Here is a 26,756-nt window from a genome sequence, read left to right as displayed (position 1 = left end):
ATTATAAATCCTTAAAAAATAAAAAACAAACAACTGCTCATATCTTCAGTTAATACAATCAAAAGCAATGATATAATATTGGCACATATTCCACAAAGGAAAATAGCTTTCAGATTGACATTTTCCAAACAAATCTTGTTCCTTTTGATTTGGCAACTTTATTCAAGATTGAAAGGATCTTACCATAACAGACAGGAGGAGATGGAGAAAGAGTCCCATCATTACACAAGAGCTCTGTTACAATGCCCATACCAGTAGAGTAGCCCATGTCACAAGCTACAACGATACTTGCATCATGCTCCAACGTATCATTCATTGTATGATTTGAGAAAGGAATTTCTAGTAAGTCACAGTTTTCTGTATAAAGGGGAAAAATGGGATACCTGGCTTAATAAATTAGAATCAACGTTGATAAATTGAATTATCATCAAGTCAAGTAATGCTAAAAACTAGTATAAGGCATTGTTTTCTAAATAAAACATTGCCACAACCTACAACAATGACAATGATAAAAAACACCTTAAAAATCATCTCTTGATTATAAATCCTTAAAAAATACAAAACAATCAACTGCTCATATCTTCAGTTAATACAATCAGAAGTAATGATAAAATATTGGCACATATTCCACAAGGCAAAATAGCTTTCAGATTAACATTTTCCAAACAAATCTTGTTCCTTTTGATTTGGCAACTTTATTCAAGATAGAAAGGATCTTAGCATAACAGACAGGGGGAGGTGGCGAAAGAGTCCCATCATTACACAAGAGCTCTGTTAGAATGCCAATACCAGTAGAGTAGCCCATGTCACAAGCTACAACAATACTTGCATCATGCTCCAACGTATCATTCATTGTATGATTTGAGAAAGGAATTTCTAGTAAGTCACAGATTTCTGTATAAAGGGGAAAAATGGGATACCTGGTTTAATAAATTAGAATCAACGTTGATAAATTGAATTATCATCAAGTCAAGTAATGCTAAAAAACTAGTATAAGGCATGGTTTTCTAAATAAAACATTGCCACAACTTACAACAATTATAATGATAAAAAACACCTTAAAAATCATCTTTTGATTATAAATCCTTAAAAAATAAAAAACAAACAACTGCTCATATCTTCAGTTAATACAATCAGAAGCAATGATAAAATATTGGCACATATTCCACAAAGGAAAATAGCTTTCAGATTGACATTTTCCAAACAAATCTTGTTCCTTTTGATTTGGCAACTTTATTCAAGATTGAAAGGATCTTACCATAACAGACAGGAGGAGATGGAGAAAGAGTCCCATCATTACACAAGAGCTCTGTTACAATGCCCATACCAGTAGAGTAGCCCATGTCACAAGCTACAACGATACTTGCATCATGCTCCAACGTATCATTTATTGTATGATTTGAGAAAGGAATTTCTAGTAAGTCACAGTTTTCTGTATAAAGGGGAAAAATGGGATACCTGGCTTAATAAATTAGAATCAACGTTGATAAATTGAATTATCATCAAGTCAATTAAGTAATGCTAAAAAACTAGTATAAGGCATGGTTTTCTAAATAAAACATTGCCACAACCTACAACAATGATAATGATAAAAAACACCTTAAAAATCATCTCTTGATTATAAATCCTTAAAAAATACAAAACAATCAACTGCTCATATCTTCAGTTAATACAATCAGAAGTAATGATAAAATATTGGCACATATTCCACAAGGCAAAATAGCTTTCAGATTAACATTTTCCAAACAAATCTTGTTCCTTTTGATTTGGCAACTTTATTCAAGATAGAAAGGATCTTACCATAACAGACAGGGGGAGGTGGCGAAAGAGTCCCATCATTACACAAGAGCTCTGTTAGAATGCCAATACCAGTAGAGTAGCCCATGTCACAAGCTACAACAATACTTGCATCATGCTCCAACGTATCATTCATTGTATGATTTGAGAAAGGAATTTCTAGTAAGTCACAGATTTCTGTATAAAGGGGAAAAATGGGATACCTGGTTTAATAAATTAGAATCAACGTTGATAAATTGAATTATCATCAAGTCAAGTAATGCTAAAAAACTAGTATAAGGCATGGTTTTCTAAATAAAACATTGCCACAACTTACAACAATTATAATGATAAAAAACACCTTAAAAATCATCTTTTGATTATAAATCCTTAAAAAATACAAAACAAACAACTGCTCATATCTTCAGTTAATACAATCAGAAGTAATGATAAAATATTGGCACATATTCCACAAAGGAAAATAGCTTTCAGATTGACATTTTCCAAACAAATCTTGTTCCTTTTGATTTGGCAACTTTATTCAAGATTGAAAGGATCTTACCATAACAGACAGGAGGAGATGGAGAAAGAGTCCCATCATTACACAAGAGCTCTGTTAGAATGCCCATACCAGTAGAGTAGCCCATGCCACAAGCTACAACGATACTTGCATCATGCTCCAACGTATCATTCATTGTATGATTTGAGAAAGGAATTTCTAGTAAGTCACAGATTTCTGTATAAAGGGGAAAAATGGGATACCTGGTTTAATAGATTACAATCAATGTTAAGAAACTGAATTATCATCAAGTCAAGTAATGCAAAATATACTAGGATAAGGAATGGTTTTCTAACTAAAACATTGCCATATCCTACAAGATTTCTAAAAATGAAATCCAAAAAAAAAGCAAAAGCATCCTTTGGTAATTAATCTTTGAAATATCAAAAACAAACAAATGCTTAGTTCTTATGTCGTTTAATACAATCAGAACTCATGCAGACAAAATGGCACATCCTACAAAGCAAAATACATGTGGTTTGCAGATTGACATTTTCTAAACAAATCTTGTTCTTCTGATTTGGCAGCTTTATTCAAGATTGAAAGGATCTTACCATAACAGACAGGAGGAGATGGAGAAAGAGTCCCATCATTACACAAGAGCTCTGTTAGAATGCCCATACCAGTAGAGTAGCCCATGTCACAAGCTACAACGATACTTGCATCATGCTCCAACGTATCATTCATTGTATGATTTGAGAAAGGAATTTCTAGTAAGTCACAGATTTCTGTATAAAGGGGAAAAATGGGATACCTGGCTTAATAAATTAGAATCAACGTTGATAAATTGAATTATCATCAAGTCAAGTAATGCTAAAAACTAGTATAAGGCATTGTTTTCTAAATAAAACATTGCCACAACCTACAAGAATTATAATAATAAAAAACACCTTAAAAATCACATTTTGATTATAAATCCTTAAAAAATACAAAACAATCAACTGCTCATATCTTCAGTTAATACAATCAGAAGTAATGATAAAATATTGGCACATATTCCACAAGGCAAAATAGCTTTCAGATTGACATTTTCCAAACAAATCTTGTTCCTTTTGATTTGGCAACTTTATTCAAGATAGAAAGGATCTTACCATAACAGACAGGGGGAGGTGGCGAAAGAGTCCCATCATTACACAAGAGCTCTGTTAGAATGCCCATACCAGTAGAGTAGCCCATGTCACAAGCTACAAGGATACTTGCATCATGCTCCAACGTATCATTCATTGTATGATTTGAGAAAGGAATTTCTAGTAAGTCACAGATTTCTGTATAAAGGGGAAAAATGGGATACCTGGGTTAATAGATTACAATCAATGTTAAGAAACTGAATTATAATCAAGTCAAGTAATGCAAAATATACTAGGATAAGGAATGGTTTTCTAACTAAAACATTGCCATATCCTACAAGATTTCTAAATATGAAATCCAAAAAAAAGCAAAAGCATCCTTTGGTAATTAATCTTTGAAATATCAAAAACAAACAAATGCTTAGTTCTTATGTCGTTTAATACAATTAGAACTCATGCAGACAAAATGGCACATACTACAAAGCAAAATACATGTGGTTTGCAGATTGACATTTTCTAAACAAATCTTGTTCTTCTGATTTGGCAGCTTTATTCAAGATTGAAAGGATCTTACCATAACAGACAGGAGGAGATGGAGAAAGAGTCCCATCATTACACAAGAGTTCTGTTAGAATGCCCATACCGGTAGAGTAGCCCATGTCACAAGCTACAACGATACTTGCATCATGCTCCAACGTATCATTTATTGTATGATTTGAGAAAGGAATTTCTAGTAAGTCACAGTTTTCTGTATAAAGGGGAAAAATGGGATACCTGGCTTAATAAATTAGAATCAACGTTGATAAATTGAATTATCATCAAGTCAAGTAATGCTAAAAACTAGTATAAGGCATTGTTTTCTAAATAAAACATTGCCACAACCTACTAGATTTCTAAAAATGAAATATGAAATTTTAGTAATTAATCTTTAAAATATCAAAAATAAACAAATGCTTAGTCCTTAAGTCATTAAATACAATCAAAACTCATGAAGACAAAATGGCACATCCTAGAAAGCAAAATACATGTAGCTTTCAGATTGAGATTTTCCAAACAAATCTTGTTCTTTTGATTTGGCAGTTTTATTCAAGTTTGAAAGGATCTTACCATAGCAGACAAGAGATTCAGAAAGTGTCCCATTATCGCACATGAGCTCTGTCAAAGTGCCCATACCGGTGGAGTAGCCAGCGTCACAAGCTACAACGATACTTGCACCATGCTCCAACGTATCATTTATTGTATGATTTGAGAAAGGAATTTCTAGTAAGTCACAGTTTTCTGTATAAAGAGAAAACAGAGAAATCAAATCGAGTCATCATAGGGTACTGATTAAATCATTTTAGTGATCTGAACATGGAGAGGTGTGTGTGCAGCTCTTTCTAACCAATGTTAGAAAAATGTTTTTGTGATGGCTTAAAAGGAAAACAATGGAGATTTTTGACTTATTTGGTCTAAATTGGTATATGTTGTCTGTTAATTCTCACTTTCCTCTTTAACACATGTACTCTAATTTGACAAGAAATTAAAATGTTTTATTAGCATGGATTGGAATATAACTTGTCGCATAACTAGGTTTTACTGCTATCTTTGAGTCCATATCTCACGGGCAGTGAACAAATTCATTAATACATGTATTTTGAAACTAACAAGAACAACCCTGTCCATTTAAGTTTGAGAGTTTGATATCTTCCACCAAACTTCTTTATGTTAAGCACATCAAAGCAAAAAGAGTTTTGAATAAAATGAGAAAAAGCATACAAGAACAACAGTGAAAATCAGAAGTACGATTAAGGAAGATATGACATTTTATTATCATTTCTTTTTAAATTTCAAAAGAATTATATACACAGTGGCGGACAGTGACTCGAGGAGACAAAGCATTGGAGGGGCACTGTATTGTAAATGAACAATGCTGTGCCCCTCCAATGCTTTGTCTTCTCTGAGTCACAGTCCGCCACTGTATATACACATCCCGGTTAGTATGCAAGTATGAAAACTAATGACATTATCCACTTTCTTTCTTTTCTTATTATAAGAAATATTGGAATATTGCAAATTGTCCTGATTGTAATGTGATACAAGCTTTGATTCCTCATTGAATCTTTTGTATTGCAATGTTGCAACCTAGTTTGATTAAATAATGAGTTTCCATATTGTGAAATTTTGGAAAAATAATTATTCTATAATTATGTGTAATATAATACAATAGAAATAGTGTAGGCCTGTGACATTATTATTGGCTTTCTTTTTTGCTTTTTGCCCTTGTTTTGCGAATCTAAGCGATAATTGTTTTGTGAATCTAAGCGATATTTCAAATATGTCCATGAGAGTAAGTGACCTCTAACTCCATCTAGTGGTTCAGTTTAAGGAGATGCTTATGAAGCACTCGATCGAAGGCCTTTGAAAAGTCAGGAAGAATGAGTCATGTTGCAAGGTCATGAACAGTTGCGACTCACAAGATGGTCTCTTTCCAAAGCCAAACTGACATTCTGTTAGGAGGTATCCAAGTGATGCATGATTTGGCTGTGTACAATATGCTCTGCAACCTTACAGCTAATAGAGGTAAGGAAGATAGGTATAGTTCTCTGCATACATGATGCCAATTCAACAATTAACCCCAACATGGCCTAAGTTCATTGACCCAAAATGACATCTGAATTTGGTCATGTGACCTGAAACTCACACAGGATGTTCAGGGATATTTAATTGCTTTTATATCTAAATTTTGTGAACTAGATCCATAAAATTCCTAATTATGATGACAATTCCACAAATACCCCCAACATGGTCAATGTTCGTTGACCCTAAGTGACCTTTGACCTTAGTTATGTGACCTGAAACTCAGGCAGGATCTTCAGTGATACACTATTACTGTTATGGCAAAGTTTTTTGAGCTAGGTCCATATACTTTCGAAGTTAAGATGACATTTAAAAAAACTTAACCTTGGTTAAGATTTCGGTATTGATTCCCCCAACGTGGTCTAAGTTCAGTGACCCTAAATGACATTAGACCTTGGCCATGTGACATGAAACTCAGGTAGGATTTTAAGTAATACTTGATTACCCCTATGTCCAAGTTTCATGAACTATAGGTCTATACTGTATACTTTGATGACATTTCAAAAACTTAAACTTGGTTAAGATTTCAATGTTGTCAATGCCGCCGCCGCCACCATCGCCGCTTTCGGAAAGCGGCACCTATAGTCTCGCTCTGCTATGCAGGCGAGACAAAAAAATCAGACTGACAGTCAGTGTCACCTTGATAAGTTGTATTTGAATGTGAATTAAATATGGACACCCCATCAGAGTAGAAAGAATGATAATAACATGGGGGTACCGTGGTCTAAATAGCCATGGTCTGATTATAAACATGAAAGTCCAGGGTTCAAACTCCAGACATTCCACCTTTGCCCTTGAGCAAGGCATTTTATTATCCTACAGTAAAATAAAATGGAACTGCTCCATTATTCTTTGTAACAATATGTGGACTTGTATCAAGAGATATTCAAAAATAATAGCTTACCATTTTCACAGTTTGTGCCTGTGAAGTCTGATGTACAGTTGCAGGTTGATGTCGTGGTGTTACAGGTTCCTCCATTCAAGCAATCGCTGTCCATAGAACACGTCGCTATACATATACAAGATATAGAATGACATAGATTTCAATTCATCAAAGGACACTCTATCATTAAGTTTTTAAAAATCTCCCCAAAGAACACATCACTATTCCATTTCTCATCTAGATTAGATTATACAGTGCGTATAAAAAAAGTTTACACTTTGAAAAAGCCCTGGGAATTAAAAAAATATACATCATGTTGGTAATATTTTCACATATAATCTTGGGTTTGGGTCTCATCTATCCATGAAATTAAAAGTTTTGACAGAATGTTACATTTGAGTGAGTACTGTCCATTATTGTAAAGCTCGCAGAAATTTGTTTGCGCAGTTCTCATTTTCACGCTGTGTGAAAGGGAAAGGGCGATATCAAATTTACCCTGCGAAACATTTCTCATACCTTTCCCTTGCACTTTTAGTCGATTGAAATAAGATGGATACATTCAAGCATTTTGAAATAATTTTGCCACCCAAACTGAAATTCCAACACTTAGTAAACACAATCTTTACCATTTTTCTGCCAGCTGGATCTGAGGACATAACTGAATCTGAGCAAAAGTTTATATCAGACATCTCCAGCATTTTTTCACGAAGTTTTTTAATCATTTAAAGTGGGTTCACATCTAATTTTTAATTTAATACTTGTTTTTCCACTTTTCCCAAGCTTGACAATGATTAACAAAATGAAAATCAAGCCTAAGCCGTTTCATGTAAATCACAGCTCAGTGTAAAGCAAAAATCACCACGCTCGGTGTGTGGGGGAGTGGGGTGGGGCACAATGCACTCTTCAAAGTGTTTTTGGCAAGGAAACAAGTTAAAAAAAAGAAAAAGATATCTTCAATTAAATTTTACTAGCTAAATTCCACTTGTTCCTCATGATTAAGGTCTACTTTTATTCGCATAACTATTTCAAAGATTTGCGCAAATCATTTTTCACTAACTTTTTAAAAGTAAGTGGTGCTCACTCAAGTGGAAATATTTTTCAACAGTTATATCGTCATTTGCTTAAATGGATCTGTACCAATGTTAAAATGTGGAAAATCTTCAGGATATTACAAATGTATCATTTCACAGGAATATTTCTAAGTGTAAACCATTTTTTTGATCTTATTAATATTAAACACCTTCTCAAACACATGAAAGGGCTGAAAATTCTAGGATATAATATTTACACAAAAAAAATCATCAATTTTGTTAGTAATAAGATAAGCCAGAATGTAAACTTCCAAATTCAGAGATAATGAATAACCTACTTATATATAGCTGGAACCAAGTCTATATCTGTGTTTATTTTATTGTCTGGATCCAGCTTTCAATACATTGGTGCAGAGATAAAATAATTATTCTATTATTATCTATTTGATCATAAGAATATACAAATTGTATAATGCAAATACAAAAATCCATTTAGATGAATATATAAGTAATAATGAAAGAAAAGAAGAAGAAGGTAAAAACTTGTTTTCCATGGGTCAGTGCTTGCAAAAGTAAATTCAATACTGTTGCTGAGATGCATGCGAGCCCTCACAGAAACCCATTGAGAAAATAATGCACATTACCGATAACCTATATACTGTTCTAATGTATTATGAAATAGAAATACTTAAAAAAAAAATTGCCCAAGTGTTTGTGAGCGCCAGAACAAATGCCTAACCGGGTAGCAGCAACTCCCATCTTTTAACATATTTTTGGTCCATGGTTGGGGCTTGAACTCTGACCTCCCAGTTGTGAGATGGACGGTCTACTTCCTGAGTCAACACACTGTTCAAAATTAGAGGGTCCAATATTTCTCTAGTTCTTCTGCCATTCAAATTTATCCAAAAGTTAAGTTTTCTCTAATATGTTCCGTAAAAATGCTTCCTTACACAGCTACCCAACAAGGCAACGTCAATGTTATCATCTTCCTTTAACAAGAACTTTATTTGCAAAAAACTCATTTGTCTTCTCCGGGCCTGCCTACTGGAACTCTCTGCCTCAAGATTTCAAAGAATCCCCTAATTTAAATATTTTTAAACGCAAACTGAAAAAATGTTAATTCTGCAATATTCGTCGCAAACAGGTAAAGCTGAATAACTAAAATAACTAATTTAATTATACTCGACTTTTATGTATGTGTTTATATTATATACATATAGTCATGTATATCATTTGTTTTACTTTTTTTTCTTCTTAAAACTGCAATTAGCCAAGTACCTGCTCCTGCTGCCTGCTATCTTTTTTCTTTTTTCTACTTAATGTACTGCACTCCTCTGTCCCTTCTGTTCTCTCCCCCTCACCTCCCCCTCTCTTATAATATTGTATAACGTAAATATTTCTTTACATGACCCATCAGTTACGTTTTTTCAAGTGCACAAAAATTGTATTTATTTTGAAACCAATTTATCATTACGACCCAATATTTATTTGTTGTAGTTTTGTAATGAAACTAAGTTAGGGGCTTGCCTCTTGTACAAGCTTTGTTTTTTTTCGGCAAGTCCCTCCGTTTTACTTTTAAATACAAATGTCATTTTAGATAAATTTATTTACTCAATTGTGTTCCTTAAATTTATGATTATTTATATATACATATTATATTTTGTAGTATCTTCGAACTTGTTTTGTTATGTTTACCATATTATTGTTATGTTCATTACATTACTGTGAAACGGAAATAAATAAATCAAAGTTCTTCCCCATTTGGGAAAAGGATGTTTAGTGAATGTCATCCCTTAAATTGGTGTGAGATGACGAATCATATATGCATACACTTTTCAATAATCAGCTTTATCAAATTAAAATTTTGTGAATGGGTCGGATGAGTATCTTTTGCCTTCCTATGGCAATTAGCCTTATGAAATCTACAGATATTTTACTCAGTTTCAAGGTGGCGCTCTTCATAAATAAGATTTGCATTGCTATCTATAAGTAGTTGTAATGTAAGATAGAGTCTGCAAGGCAATACAATCTTTTATAATATGAAATAGCTAGTCTTATCTGTAGTGTGCATACTATACATTGTACATATCAGCTAAACAAGGTTGTTGGTTGAAAATATCATGTAGGAAGAGACAAAGTTATTAAGCGAACACATCCTAAAACCTTACAGATTCTGTTTGAGTAGTCTAAGAAGATTATGCATTGATTATTTTTATAAGTCAAAGTCTGTTATTTTGTGGTCTACATGAATTCCTCCAAAATTCATGTTTCCTAAAATTTGGAAAGCTGACGAGTTTATCCCAACATGAATTACCTTTTTTTTTCAATTTTCTTGCCGAATCACAAAAAAAAGCAAAAGAATTTTACCTGATACTGTGATCGTCTGAACAAGAATCACTATCACAGTGAGAGCTGTAACTGTGTTGGTTATGGACCCCATACTTGAGGGCGCCCTTTCTCAAATTTCTCAACCAGAATAGTTTCCTGTGAATGGATAACAGAATAATGATGTTAAAGGCTTGTTAAATTGTCACAATCTCAGCTCAACCAAGTTTTCTAACAACTTTTAAATGGGAGGTTCAACCTGGAGCAAAATTGTTTTAAACAAAGATGAAAAACAAGATTAACATATTGTTGGATATTTGTTGAAAACCAATCAATGATCAGCATTACACATTGTTTTTAGTTTGGGTTTTTGTGCCATTACACACAGGCATATCCTCCCTGTATCATGTGATATATCACCATTTTCTCAGATTTTTTTAAAATTATTAAATACTTGTGCATTCTTATCATCAGACACACATTACATGTCAATCATCATTAACCATTTAAAAAAAAATTACTTACACTGTACACTCAGCACTTGATAAACACAAGGTATGATAATACGCCAGTAGCGGACTGTACCAGACTAGAAGAAGAAAAAAGGGAGTTTAAGGAAATAATATTAGATGACATATGTGGCAGACAATTGCACATGAAATCACAAATTCATAAATGTGAACAACATTGACAAAGAAATAAAAATTCCTGTAAAAACAAGTATACCATGAAAATGTCGAACAGAAAACACTAAAAATAGCATCTAATCAAAATTTGAAAAGCAGATGTGTGGACTATAGCATACTCATATCAGGTATAGTCATGTGTACCTTACTGAAATGATGTGACTTTCTTGTTGATATTGTAATCCCTTTAAAAAATGTTCACATATTACCAATGGTATTATAATTTTTGTGTTTTTCATTTGCTCATTATTAGATTTAGATTACATAATAACACATACGGTACTAGACTCTTTAAAACGCTTAGCTACTTTAGTTCCTTATCTCATTATCATGTCAATTATTTCGCATAAGGTATATCATTGAGGAATGAGCAATCTGCTTCTGTTAATTGTACACTAAAATACAAAAATTAACTTGATAATTACTCAAATGAAAGATAATTTGTTTATCAGTGATCTTAGTAATTGATATGAAAATAGGCTTTAATTATGTTACAATGATGAAAACGAATAGTAATTGTTGAAAGTAAGAAACACTGATGACGATAATAATAAAATAATAATATCTTTAATAATGACATATTTGCTCTTACAGCTCCAAAAAGCGTAACTCTAATGAAGAAAGCCATTAATTGGTACCATATAATATGGAAATGTCTATCTTAATACAATAAAAAAGAGTGCACTGTTCAATTCAAAGGGTAAATCTTCAAATATATTTGATACTTTTTAATAACTGGAAGAATTCAAGAAAAATCAAAATAAAAGGGAGATGTCAATGCATAATTGTTCAAGTTAATTTTCTCTGGAGAAAACCTATTTATCATTCCTTTCTCATCTTTATAATCAACTTCATCATAATTTATAACATAATCACCAAGTTAGCTAGACACCTTCTTTTGAAACCTTCGGTCGGCAGTGTTCACGCAACCCATCACCCCCCCTACCTCCACCAACACCTACAACCCCTAGTAATAGATGCGTATGGAAGCTTAAAAGTGCCACCAGGATGTTGAGATAATTATCTTGGGAAGCCGACATCTTGATAGCAAAAGATCAGATGACAAGAACCCTGATCTCATCATGTCCACATCTTTTAGAAGAGATGATCAAATCCCGGATCTCATCATGTCGACATCTTTCAGAAGAGATGTTCAGATGACAAGATCCGGATCTCATCATGTCGACATCTTGTAGAAGAGATGATCAGATGACAAGATCCCGGATCTCATCATGACGACATCTTTTAGAAGAGATGATCAGATGACAAGATCCCGGATCTCATCATGTCGACATCTTTTAGAAGAGATGATCAGATGACAAGATCCCGGATCTCATCATGTCGACATCTTTTAGAAGAGATGATCAGATGACAAGATCCCGGATCTCATCATGTCGACATCTTGCAGAAGAGATGATCAGATGACAAGATCCCGGATCTCATCATGATGACATCTTTTAGAAGAGACGATGACATGACAAGATCCCGGATCTCATCATGTCGACATCTTTTAGAAGAGATGATCAGATGACAAGATCCCGGATCTCATCATGTAGACATCTTTTAGAATAGATGATCACATGACAAGATCCCGGGTTTCCCAGGTTCGTTAATACGAAATAAGATTTCTCATTCCGAAGATTCGTTAATCCGAAAACGGAATAAGTTTCTTGTTCGTTTATCCGAAAAATGAAAACCGGGAAAGCAGAGGAAGGACAAGTGTGGTGGTCGGGGGGGGGGGGGGGGAGAGAAACACCGTTGCTGTTCAATAATTGTTATGAGGATCGGAAGGCAAGGGCGGTCGAATGAATTTTCGTTTGGGGTATGCAAAGTCAAAAATGACACTCGATCTTCCGTCAAAATGGGCACTTAATTTGATAATATTTTCACCGTGAGATTATTATCCGTGTGAGGTCAAAGTGTGTTTTATAGTAATTAGATAGAGAGAAGACTTTTTGAAGTGACTTCTGATTATGGAAAAATGTATATTTAGGCTTTATTTTTTGCGAGAGAGTATAATAATAATCATGGAACCTATAGGTCCATGATCTAACTAAAGAATTTAAACACTCAAATTTCTGTTCCAAGGCATAGCATATTTGCCTTGTTGAGAAAAAGAACAAAGAAAGCCGCTCCAAGGCATAGCATTTTCTTCTTATCGAGAAAAAAGAAGAGAGAAATCCGCTCCAAAGCTTCGCATATTTTTCGTTACGCCGCTCCGATCGCATTGAATAAGCTGCAATTTTGGTGAAAAGCGGCCGCAGACTCCCCCGGCGGAGGCCGCGCCAGCTGCATCATGTACGCATGACCGTTCCATAGGGATGCATACGCACTCACACGCTGGCGATCCGTTCCAAGGACCCCAGTTTTCACAAACTTTTGTCGTTCCGAAGCCCGTTCCGAGGACCCTCCTTTTTACAATAAACCCGCTCCAAGGCCCCCGTTTTTTGTCTCGACCGCGGCACACCCCCACCACTTTTCGAGTGCCGGCCCCCCCCGGGCCCCACACCCTTCCCGGTAATCTCTACTAGACGATGAGTCATTTTCGCGACATGGTGATGATGCGCTCGCGGGTGCGCTGACCTTAGATTTATACTCACGCGTCAACATTAAATGCCATGGTCAACTTTTAAGGCAGCTTTTCCTCTTGAAGAATATTTTAGCAGTCCCCCTTGCTTCGAAACGGGACATTTCCGCCTTCCGCATTCATCAATCATTTTTTGTAGCAGACTTGTAATATGTGGGCGACAGGTTCACACTATCGTGAAAAAACGACACCTGAGCCCCCCTGACAGTCCCCTCCCCGAACCAACACCACGAGACAAAACTTGCCCTGTTTCTACTTTTACTTTTTTTTCTTCAGAATTTCACTCAAATCTCAAATTTAGCTAAGGTCAAAATATTTGAACATAATGGTTTTGGTATTTCCCCGGGGTATTTTCAATTGCTTCAACATTAATTATGTTTGTATATTTATGTCGATCATGCACCCATGCAGAGAAAATGTGGTCTTCAGTGTGTTCACATTATGTTTAGAGTGTGTTCATATTTCACTCTATGTACATAGTATATTCAGTGTGTTAACAGTGTGTTCATAAAGTGTGAGAGTATATATCAAGTGCCCTTCCCAGTGTGTCTAAAGTATACATGACGGCAATGATTGGTTATCATTGGGCTGGATACGGCCAAGCAATATAGCGCTGGATATCTTCCTATGTTCACAGTGTATACATAGTATGTTAAGTGTGTTCAGTGTGTATTCATACTCCACATTGTGTTCATATGTTCAGTGTGTATTCATACTTCGCAGTGTGTATTCATACGCAGTGTGTTCATATGTTCAGTGCGTTCATAGTATGTTCAGTGTCTGCCAGTATGTTCATAGTTCGTTCAGTATGTCCATTGTGTGTTCATACGTACATTATGTTCATAGTATGTTCAGTGTGTTCACAGTAACTTCATAGTATGTTTAAGGTGTTCACAGTGCTTTTATAGTACGTTGAGTGCATTCGCAGTATGTTCAGTTAGTGTTCATAATTCACAGTGTGTACATAGTTTTTCTAGTGTGTTCACAGTATGTCAAGTGTGATTTCATACTTCACTGTATCGTGTTCACAGTATTTTCATTGTATGTTCAGTGTGTTCAAATTATGCTCATAGTATGTTCAGTATGTTCACAGTATGCATGTTCACAGTATGTTCATAGTGTGTTCATTGTGTTCACAGTATGTTCATAGTATGTTCAGTGCGTTCACATGTTCAGAGTGTTTTCATACTTCACAGTATGTTCATTGTATGTTCAGTGTGTTCACAGTAATTTCATAGTTTGTTCAGTATTTTCACACTATGTTCAGTGTAAGCTCGTACTTTACAGTGTGTACATAGTATGTTCAGTGTGTGTTCATTCTTCACACTGTGTTCATAGTATGTTCAGTGCGTCTACAGGATGTTCATGGTATGTTCAGTGTGTTCACAGTATGCTGGGTGTGTGTTCATACTTTCCAGTGTGTATAGATTATTCATTGAGTATACATACTTCACACTGTGTACATAGTATATCCAGTGTGTTCTCAGTATGTTCACAGTATTTTCAGTGTATCTACAGTTAGTTCATAGTATATATGTTCAGTGTGTATACAGTTATTTCATAATATATATGTTCAGTGTGTATGTTTAGTGTGTCTAATGTATGTTCATTGTAAGTTCAGTATGTTCCGAGTCTGATCATAATTCACTGTATGTTCGCATTATGTTAACTGTGTCCATAGTATGTTTATAGTATATTCAGTGTGTTCACATTATGTTCATATAGTATATTCAGTGTGTTCACATTATCTTCATATGGTATATTCAGTGTGTTCACATTATGTTCATATGGTATATTCAGTGTGTTCACATTATGTTCATATAGTATATTCAGTGTGTTCACATTATGTTCATATAGTATGTTCAGTGTGTTCACATTATGTTCATATAATATATTCAGTGTGTTCACATTATGTTCATATAGTATATTCAGTGTGTTCACAGTATATTCATAGAGTGTTCAGTGCGATCACATTATGTTCAGAGTGTTTTCATACTTCACAGTATGTTCATTGTATGTTCAGTGTGTTCACAGTAATTTCATAGTTTGTTCAGTATTTTCACACTATGTTCAGTGTAAGCTCGTACTTTACAGTGTGTACATAGTATGTTCAGTGTGTGTTCATTCTTCACACTGTGTTCATAGTATGTTCAGTGCGTCTACAGGATGTTCATGGTATGTTCAGTGTGTTCACAGTATGCTGGGTGTGTGTTTATACTTTACAGTGTGTATAGATTATTCATTGAGTATACATACTTCACACTGTGTACATAGTATATTCAGTGTGTTCTCAGTATGTTCATAGTATTTTCAGTGTATCTACAGTTAGTTCATAGTATATATGTTCAGTGTGTATACAGTTAGTTCATAATATATATGTTCAGTGTGTATGTTTAGTGTGTCTAATGTATGTTCATTGTAAGTTCAGTATGTTCCGAGTCTGATCATAATTCACTGTATGTTCGCATTATGTTAACTGTGTCCATAGTATGTTTATAGTATATTCAGTGTGTTCACATTATGTTCATATAGTATATTCAGTGTGTTCACATTATGTTCATATAGTATATTCAGTGTGTTCACATTATGTTCATATGGTATATTCAGTGTGTTCACATTATGTTCATATAGTATATTCAGTGTGTTCACATTATGTTCATATAGTATATTCAGTGTGTTCACATTATGTTCATATAGTATATTCAGTGTGTTCACATTATGTTCATATAGTATATTCAGTGTGTTCACATTATGTTCATATGGTATATTCAGTGTGTTCACATTATGTTCATATGGTATATTCAGTGTGTTCACATTATGTTCATATGGTATATTCAGTGTGTTCACATTATGTTCATATAGTATGTTCAGTGTGTTCACATTATGTTCATATAGTATATTCAGTGTGTTCACATTATGTTCATATAGTATATTCAGTGTGTTCACATTATGTTCATATAGTATATTCAGTGTGTTCACATTATGTTCATATAGTATGTTCAGTGTGTTCACATTATGTTCATATAGTATGTTCAGTGTGTTCACATTATGTTCATATAGTATATTCAGTGTGTTCACATTATGTTCATATAGTATATTCAGTGTGTTCACATTATGTTCATATTGTATATTCAGTGTGTTCACATTATGTTCATATAGTATATTCAGTGTGTTCACATTATGTTCATATAGTATATTCAGTGTGTTCACATTATGTTCATATAGTATATTCAGTGTGTTCACATTATGTTCATATAGTATGTTCAGTGTGTTCACATTATGTTCATATAGTATATTCAGTGTGTTCACAGTGTATTATAGTATGTTGAGTGTGTTTGCAGTATGTTCAGAGTGTGTTTATACTTCACAGTATGTACACTGCGTTCACAATATGGTCATATAGTATGTTCACACTGCTTCAAGATACTGGACTATGTAAAGATATTATTCACATTCTTAAATACTGAAATTTATCAATGATTCCATGCTGTTGACAATTACACGGAATGTGTAAACTCAGTGTGTTGCATATTGTAACCATAGTAGAAATTCATGAACTAGAGCAACATTGTTGAATGAGATACATCATTATTCTGTACATATCACTATGAATTGGAATGATTAGAAAAATGAATGCAAAAGAACATCGAACCGTAATCATGGTAATGATAACCTTGGATAATGACATCAAATATTGTAAATTTCTGAAATTCCGTCATGCCATTGTTATATCAGAGGGAAAACCCTTTTCACGGCGAAACGAAAATAGAGGAATTCAAGATTGACTTCTGCGGGGAAATATAGCACAAGACAAGACATGTGTTTGGCAGTGACTGTTGCTACGCATAAATATATCCCCAAACCACTATTTTTGCTCATACATGTCGCTCATGAAAAGAACACATAATCTATTAGACTAGAAACATTCTGGAAAAAGAGGCCTATATTAACTTTAAGAAGCATTTTGGGGTAAAAGTTGGGAACCGGACTTTATAACACAATTCTAATATGCTGAATCTGATAAGATCGGTTCCCAAGATGATTTATCATGTTTTGACCACCTAATTTGCATAAACGAAATGGCTACCAATCTGGCCATTCAGAATATTATTTTTACAATGTTCTCTAATTATATTCGCTTTCACAGACATGGACACTGCAAAATCTTGCATACATAACATGTACCATTTGGGAAAATTGGCTATTTCGGTTTGCGGCTAATTAATTATGCAAATTTATGCATAGACTAGAGCCATTCTGGAAAAAGAGGCCTATTATAAACTTTAAGAAGAATTTTTGGGTAAAAGTTTGGAGCCGGACTATTTCACACAATTCAAATATGCTGAATCTGATGAGATCGGTTCCCAAGCTGATTTCTCATGTTTTGACCAACTAATTTGCATAAACAAAATGGCTGCCAAATTGACAATTCAGCTATTATTTCGACAATGTTCTCTAATTATATTTGCTTTCACAGACATACATACTGCAAAATCATGCATACATACGTGTACCTTACTGGAAAAGTTGTTATTTTTGCTTGTGGCTAATTAATTATGCAAATTTATGCATATTTTGTATCATTATGCTATAATTTGATAATTTCAGCTCAAATGTTTATATTTTTAGTACAAATAGCATTTGCATCAATACAAATAATTGTACGACCCTTAGAATATAATATCACAGTGAATAATAATGTATTTTATTGTTTTTTCAATTTCTCATGTAATTCTTTGTATTTTGTACCTTTTTTGTACATGTTTGTTGTGGGATCTGTCAAGGTATTGATTATCACTGGAAGAAAATAATCAGCTTCAATGACTTAATTATGTATTCACTTTTTTACATTTTTTATTCGTATGTATCCATCGGCATAAACAGATGCACCCACATCTGCAAAGGTAAATTCGTGCAGGGAGTGCCTTCCCGTTTAAAAGCACACTGGTGGAGATCCAACGAATTTCAGGAACCGATCAGTATTCAAGCGAGTGTCACTATTAATTGCTTAAATTTTTATTATAAAATGGTATCTTGAATTATGATATCAATCAATTTATTCATATTTACAATTTTAGATGATGAATTATTAAATTTGAATTATGACAGTACTGTAATTCTCAACTCCTAATAGTCAATCAGTTGCATTTAATATCCTTTGGAGTAGTTATGTTCCCCTATACCAACAGAATCTGATCACACATACATGTATATATTTAGTGTGTTTTTCTTTAGCAAAATGAAGTGAAAACAGTCTGCTGAAATGAGATGTCCTGTGTGTTTCTCCATTATGCTTGTCAAATAGTCCCAATTTTGAAAAAAAAATTCTCAGAACTGAACCCGCATATAAACCATCTAATATCTCATTTTACCTATCAATTAGACCGTTTTCCATGTTTTAAAAGCCAGACTGTGATTTCCTAAAGTTCCACAACGAATAAGTCACTGCATATCCTTTCAATAACAAATTTTGATCATTGGACTTCATTAACGGATTACTTGTGCATCTCCATAATATATCTTTTCCAATGCAGTACTGCACCTGTCCTATCACGGTTTGTCGCTTCATCCAACTTAGAGGCATCCAGCTTCCCCCAGCTTGATATACACCTTTACCTTCGTGGTGTTGAATGATCAATGTCAGCTCGATTTGGTGTTCCATATTTCATTGATAGGGCAGCCTCATATTATAAAAGTCATCTCTAATTGTTGAAATCAAACCAATTTAGTACAAGTATTCTGCGGAGGCAGTTCGTATCGAAGTCATCGTGTTTGTGTTCTTGAGATATGTCCGATTCTCATGTCACAGATCCATTGAGAAACATAAACTTTTGTCTTGAGAGAGAATCTGCTGTCTGACCAGATCTTGTTTCAGGTGTTAAAATGCTCGGAGTGCACCTTTTTAATACCGCAGTGAATCATGTAATGTCCCTTTGGCCATTTATCAAACTTCTAATATTCACACATCTTCATATCTTCATAAGATAGACTATTTCTAATTGATAACGAAGATATCTTTCAGAGGATGGTGGGTACCTGACATGTTTGGCGTTCAGTTACCTGGGCCGGAGATAACTGTGTGCGCTCGGGTAGGCTCTCATCACGTTCGAGCCTGCTAAGTGCGACCTTGCATGCGGCGTCGATGGGTACATTGGTAAACAATGATACCACATCAAATGAAACCATGACCTCATGTTCCTGTATGGTTTCGCTGCGCAGGAAATCAACAAACGACGCGGAGTTATGGACAGCATGCCCATTGGAACCGACTAAGGGAGCAAGAATATCAGCGAGATACTTAGACGTGTTGTAAGCAAACGAACTCACACATGACACAATCGGACGAAGCGGGATGTCAGCTTTGTGGATCTTAGGCAGTCCATAGATCCTGGGCGGTTGCTTCTGCGACGGTTTTAGCTTACGGTAGGTAGAATCATCGATGTCACCATTCTTGTGAAAGCCGCGAAGAATAGTGGAAAGCTTGCGGGAGAGGCGATCGGTCGGGTCCTTCCCGATAGCGTGATAGGGGCCGGATTCGATTAACTCGGACATCTTGGCGCGGTAGACATCGGTGTCCAGAATAACACTGGCGCGGCCTTTGTCTGCTGGCAAAATCATAATAGACTCGTCTTCCTTGAGCGATTTCAAGGCTTTGCGCATGCCGGGAGTAATGTTCGATTTAGGCGGTTCGGCGGAGGAGAGGATAGCATTTATCTCTCTTCTTACGGAGCCGATGGTTTCGGCATCAAGCGAACGGATGGAGGATTCCACCTTCGCAACAATCTCGGTAGCGGGAACACGCTTCGGGGCTACTGAAAAGTTAAGTCCCTTGGCGAGCAGCGCACTCTCATCAGAAGTCAGTTTGCGTTTAGACAAATTGACAAAAAACAAAATACCCGACTAACTTTTATTCTTGACTTTTTGATTAATATTGAAATCCCCATATTAGCTTAGAACACTAGCGTACCTAACGGGGGTGGAGAGCAGACCCCCCCCCTCCTGACGAATCACAACCGATCCCCCAAATTAAAGGTCAAGTCCACCTCAGAAAAATGTTGGATTGAATCAATAGAGAAAAATCAGACAAGTATATAATGCTGACAATTTTATCAAAATCGGATGTAAAATTAGAAAGTTATGACATTTCAAAGTTTCGCTTATTTTTCACAAAATAGTTATATGCACAATTTAGTCACCTGCAAATGAGAAAATCGATGATGTCCCTTACTCACTATTTCCTTTGTTTTTTATTGTTTGAATCATACAATATTTTATTTTTTAAAGATTTGACAACAAAGACCAACTTGACTGAAGTATAAAATGTTAAACAATAGCAATTGTTCAGGGCAAAATAAAAGTTTGTTTCACAGGACAATGAGGAGAAAATTAGAATATTTCATATTTCATATAATAAAATACAAAAGAAATAGTGAGTGTGTGATGTCATCAACTCTCTCATTTGCATACTGACCAGGATGTGAATATAACTATTTTGTGAAATTGAGCGAAACTTAAAAATGTCATAACTTTCTTATTTTCCATCCAATTTTGATGAAATTTTCAGTGTTGTGCTTGTTCGATTTTTCTCGTTTTTATTCAAATCCACTTTTGGTTGGGGTGGACTTTTCCTTCTATATAATTTGTAATGTCAAAATGCAATGAACCCTTTTTTTTTTGCTTGTCAATTTTTTTTACTTACCTTACCTTACCGCAAATACTGGAAGAATGCTGAATTAGCAGTCGAGCTTCCAGATCTATCTTCTAATTTAGTCATCTTCCATCATGCTTCAATAGATTAAGGAGGCAGTGGGGCAAGTTGGTGAAAATTGACTTTTCGTATCTAAGAGTAGTGGGAATCATAATGCTTATCTTGCCAGTATCGGTCTAGCCTGAATTTGAAGGTGTCTACTGTGGGAGCTTCAACTACCTCAGCTGGGAGAGAGTTCCAATCATTGACTACTCGGTGACTAAAAGCATGCTTTCTCACATTTGTTCTGCATCTTGGCTTTACAAGTTTGTATCTATGACCTCTTGTAGTACTGTCAGCTAGTTGAAAAAAGTGGTCTGGGTTAAGCCTGTCGACTTCATGAGTGATCTTATACACTTGAATCATGTCTCCTCTCTTTCTTCTGTACTCCAAGGATGGTAATTTCAGGTGTTTAAGCCTTTCCTTGTATGGAAGATGTTTGATCCTGGAGATTACTTTTGTTGCTCTCTTCTGAACTCTCTCGACAGCCTTAGCATCAGCAATGTACTGTGGTGACCAGATGACATTTCCATATTCCAGGAGTGGCCTCACTAACCCTTTAAATAGTTTGGGGATAGTGGTCGAATCAAGACACTGGAAAGTACGTCTTATGCTGATCAGTACCCTGTTTGCCTTATTAACAGCATTTGACACTTGCTTGTGGAATTTTAGATCGTCGTCAATGATGATCCCTAAATCCTTTTCTTCTCTAACTACATTCAGTGCTGTACTCCCGATGTTGTAGTGCTCTCTTTGGTCACCTGATCCAAGATGCAAAACACTGCACTTGTCAGTGTTGAATTGAAGTTGCCACTTTGAGGACCAGTCCATCAGTGAGTGCAAACTTGCTTGGAACAGTTCACATTGATTTGGCGAGGAGACAGACGAATAGGCCTTAGTGTCATCTGCATAAATCCTTACAGTGGATTCCATAACATCAGGAAGATCATCGATGTACAACACAAACAATGTCGGGCCGAGCACGCTACCCTGGGGCACCCCACTCTTTACCGTGCACCACTGAGATCTGGCATTGTTTACTATTACCCTCTGGGTTCGGCCACTGAGAAAATCAGCAATCCAAGTTTTGAAGCTTCCTTGGATGTTGTACGCATCTAGTTTTGCCACAAGACGTTGATGGGGTACACTGTCAAAGGCCTTTCTAAAGTCTAGGTAGACAACATCAACCTTTTCACCTTGATCCAGTAAGGATGTCCAGTCCTCTAGTGTCTGGAGCAGCTGTGTAACAGTTGATCTTCCTGGGACAAATCCATGTTGGGAATCGCTGATTAGTTCATTCTCCATCAGATGATCGACGATCTTGTCTCTGATCAGCGACTCCATGATCTTACAAGGTACTGAAGTCAAACTTATCGGTCGATAATTATTGGCTTCAGACTTGTTTCCCTTCTTGTGAACTGGAACAACGTGACTTGCTTTCCATGCTGAAGGAAGCTTGCCTTCTTCGAAGGATTTAGTGTAGATGATGGCCAATGGTGTACACACTGAAGGTGCCGTTTCCCGTAAAATGCAAGGATGGATACCATCCGGTCCAGCACTCTTGAATTTGGAAAGCAGATCAAGTTTGCGATGTACATCCTCTGGGGTTATGTCAAGAGCAGAAAAGCATCCCGCTGACTGTCTGCGTTCAAGCTGTGGGATGGAAGAAGTGTCCTCTTCAGTAAATGTTGTCTCAAAGAAAGCATTCAAGATTTCGGCTTTCTCTTCATCTGTTGAAGTGAAGGTACCATCTGTCTTTTTGAGATCAGGGAGCCCCTTTCTGGTCTTTAGATTATCAGATGCATATCTCCAGAATGCTTTTGGATCCTTCTTCACATTCTTCGCAAGGTCCTTTTCAAAGTTACTTCGCAGTTCTCTCGTGAGGCATTGAAGAGCCTTTGCTAGTCTCTAAGCTCTAGCAATGTCAGTTGGGTGTTTAGTGACTTGGGCTTGTTGCCATGCACGATGCTTTTGTCCATGCAGTCTGAGTGCTTGATTGTTCATCCATCTATGCTTTTTCTTACGTCGCCGTGATGAAGAACAAGGTATGTGTTTCTTCATAATGTCTGTCAAGTTTGTATGGAAGAATGACCAGGACTGTTCAGTATCCATGTCCTTCATTGACTGTTCCCAATCAACTTTATCAAGCTCCTCACATATGTCATTGTATTGTCCAAGACTGAACTGAAGTTTTGGAAACTGTGCTTCTCTTTCTGGAGCTGAGAGGGTGACTGTCAAAATAAGCCCAAGATGGTCACTCAATCCAAGAGGAGGCAGTGATTCAATATCATCAATCAAATGGTCATTATTAGTGAACACCAAATCCAGAGTGCTGTCAGTTTGTCCTACCCTATGTCTTGTTGGGAAATGGACATGCTGGTGTAGGAAGCAGTCGGCTATAGTGTCTATGAATTCTATATCTGTGTTGCTTCTTCCAGTGTGGGATTCCCAGTCTATGTGAGGATAGTTGAAATCCCCTGCAATCAAAAGGTGGGATGAGTTCTTATTGGAGACTTCAAGCATGAGATTGTGTAGCTGGTTGTGATTGCTGACAGATGGACTTCTGTATATACATCCAGCAAGAAGTTTCTTTGAACCAGACACCCGCAGAGTTATCCACACAGACTCATCAAATCCTCGTTGGATATCACAGTCTCGTATGAGATGGCGTAGTTCATGAGAAACATAAATAGCAACACCCCTCTTTCCATTTGGGAGATTGGAGTGTATGTCATATCCATCTAAATGTAAGTCCTGTTCATGAAGTGGATTCTTGGCATTCTTTGGGCAGATCTCAGTCAGAAAGACCAAGTCTGCTTTGTGTACTTCAAGAAGCATTAACAGTTCATTCCGCTTATTTAAAAGGGAATCACAATCTGTGTAGTATGCCTTCAGTGTACCTCTTTTCCTGTTATTTGGCATTGTTTGTTCTTGTTGAGTTTCATTTTCAGAGTTTACCTGCCACTCATCATCATCAGAAGTTGAGGTCAAGGTGGAGCAGTCACTGTCACCAACACTTGTGATACATGTAGATGTCACAGTTTCATCCATATCTCCAGTAGCATCCCCGGCATATTTATCAAATTCATTATCCAGGATGAATAAGATGTTGCTTACAATGGATTTCCTAGTACTTGTTCTTGTGGCACCTTTGTTCCCATCTGTGGCAAGTTGTTCCCTCCTTTCACTGTATGAACACGCACCATCTATTTCAATGCATTCATGTAGGTTCCTTCTGTTATCGGTGATAGACTGGTTATCTCCATCTGTGGCAAGTTCTTTGGTATTCACTTGGGATGCCAATACTTCCATTCTGCTATTGTATTCTTGTGACGTCCTTCTCCTGTCAACTTCAATATCACTTTCATTCCTCTCAGTGTTTAATCCAATGTTACCATCTCTAGCTACATTATTTACTGCACATCCATCATCTTCATCAATTATATTAACAACTGATTCATCGTCCATTAAGTAATAATACATTCCATGTTCATCATCAAAATCATCAGTTTCATTAGAGTTACTAACATCTTCTCTGCTGTTGTAAAGTGGTGTAAGGTCTAGTCACAGCTCCATAATTTTATCAGTATCTGCGGGATTCTCAGCCTTGGGATCAACTGAACCTTCCTCATTGAGGTTAGAATTCCTAACTGGTTTCAACTGCTCACTCTGCTTCTCTTCTGAGGGATCAGTGTCATGGTCAAAATCTGTAGCTATATTCAATTGACACTGCTCATTATCAAGTGGTAAGTTAACTGAATCCTTGTTGCTATTTAGTTCAGTTTCCTTTAGGACTGCATGTCCATTTCCAGTCTGTGGGGTATTAGCAGTGACCCCTACATTGCCTGTCTGCACCTTGGGACAGGCGCGCCGGAACACTTTCAGTTTTGGGGGGGGGGGGGCAAAATCCCGAAGGGGCACAATATTTTTGACAGCGTGAGATACCGAAGCGATCGAGCGGGAGAAGGCGTGGGACCCCCCCACGGTAAGGACTTTGTGTAAAAATGGAGTTTAAAAATTAAGTTTCTAAGAGAATTCAAAAATCAATTTCTTGAGAATTAAACATAGAATTCACTACGAAAGACTATACTCAGAGTTTATGAGAACCTATGAAATCTACGCGCAAAACGATCGCTTAATTCGGAATGTGGTTTTCGTGTCTGATCAATTAAATTGCGTAAAACGCTTATATTTACTCAAAATACCAGAAATTACATTTTTCATGCAATATCCTTTCAGAAATATTTATTTATGTACATTTACATACACGGACGATGCGAGCTGGAGTACAATTATCGTAAGTTTCAAGGATTGTATTAAGCAGAAGAAGCGTAACAACAGAAACAAAATACATTCTAATGAATGTCTTTTTAAATTCAAAATGTCATACTGTTCTGACGTGGCAGAACAGTATGACATTTTGCGATAAGCGCTTAAATCCCCATTCTATTTAAATCATTTCTGACCTCAGCATTGGAGAGTCCGTGATTATCCATGCATAGGCAAAACGTTTCATATTTTGTAACTGGAGGAAAAAAAGAAATATGACCTGCTTAATTATTGTCTAACAATTTAAAACTTTTCTGAAAATTTAAAACATTACTCGATTTATGTATTTCCTTTGGCATGTTTTGTATGGCTGGGAAGCACTTTTGGATGACCCCTTCAAAATCTTCTTTTTTCTTTACATATTTTCTGGGGAAAATGTGACCATAACTAGGAAATGATGAATATCAAATTCCAGGAAATATTCATTTGTAAATAATCATGACCTAACAAACTACGGCAGTTCATAATGTACATTATGTAACATATATTATTTAGAAGAAAACAATTACATTCCAACAGCGGATGTGGTTGACGGTACACCATGTGGAGTTTTCGAAAAAAGTGGATAGAGGAAGAAGTGAAATTGATAGGAGGGAGTAGACAGTTGATAGTCGAGTAATTTTTTGTTCAAACGAGCGTAGTCCTGATAAAGACAGTAAACCAGAAAAGGTTGAAGAAGAGGCTTGATTAGTTGATAGATGAGTACTCCTGCTCTGCACTCCATTCGCCGACTCAAGCTAGCATCTTCTCATTTATCCAATAAGCAACTTCTCAATCCTCTATAACTCTTTAAACTTTTCGGTTTTACAGCTATTTTCAGATTCCATATGTTGCTCGAGTAACTAGCGTTCACGCGCGTTGGTGATATCGGGTCCGGGGAGCGTTTCATGAAAGGACTTGTAGGACGTTTTATCCGACAAGTCCTGTTTTATCCGACAGTTACTATGGTAACAATGCTTCTCAACCAATCAGAATACAGGAAAGTTGTCAGATCTTACAACTTGTCGGACGAAAATATTGATGAAACACCACCCCGGTCTGAGCGTTTCTGGGCGACCGCGCGTTTGTTAGCGGACACAGCCAGCATGCAAATTTGCCATTCGGTTTTTAGTCTGAAATGTATTTCTTAATAGGCCCCCATTCCACA

General features: G+C 36.0%; 1 protein-coding gene across 1 annotated transcript; it reads right to left on the bottom strand.

Moving 5' to 3' along the window:
- Positions 1–95: 95 nt before the first annotated feature.
- Positions 96–10,398, bottom strand: LOC121421566 (clotting factor C-like). The gene is made up of 6 exons (XM_041616314.1): positions 10,303–10,398; positions 6,926–7,030; positions 4,510–4,680; positions 3,977–4,150; positions 1,259–1,432; positions 96–357 (listed from the first exon to the last, which is right to left on the bottom strand). The coding sequence occupies exons 1-6, from the start codon at positions 10,373–10,375 to the stop codon at positions 110–112; spliced, it is 945 nt and encodes a 314-aa protein (XP_041472248.1). The 5' UTR covers positions 10,376–10,398; the 3' UTR covers positions 96–109.
- Positions 10,399–26,756: the final 16,358 nt, after the last annotated feature.

This window comes from Lytechinus variegatus, chromosome 9, assembly GCF_018143015.1.
Source record: "Lytechinus variegatus isolate NC3 chromosome 9, Lvar_3.0, whole genome shotgun sequence".
In the NCBI taxonomy this organism is placed as follows: Eukaryota; Metazoa; Echinodermata; class Echinoidea; order Temnopleuroida; family Toxopneustidae; genus Lytechinus; species Lytechinus variegatus.
Note: the sequence above shows the minus strand (reverse complement) of the source record. Positions and strands in the feature narration are given on the sequence as shown.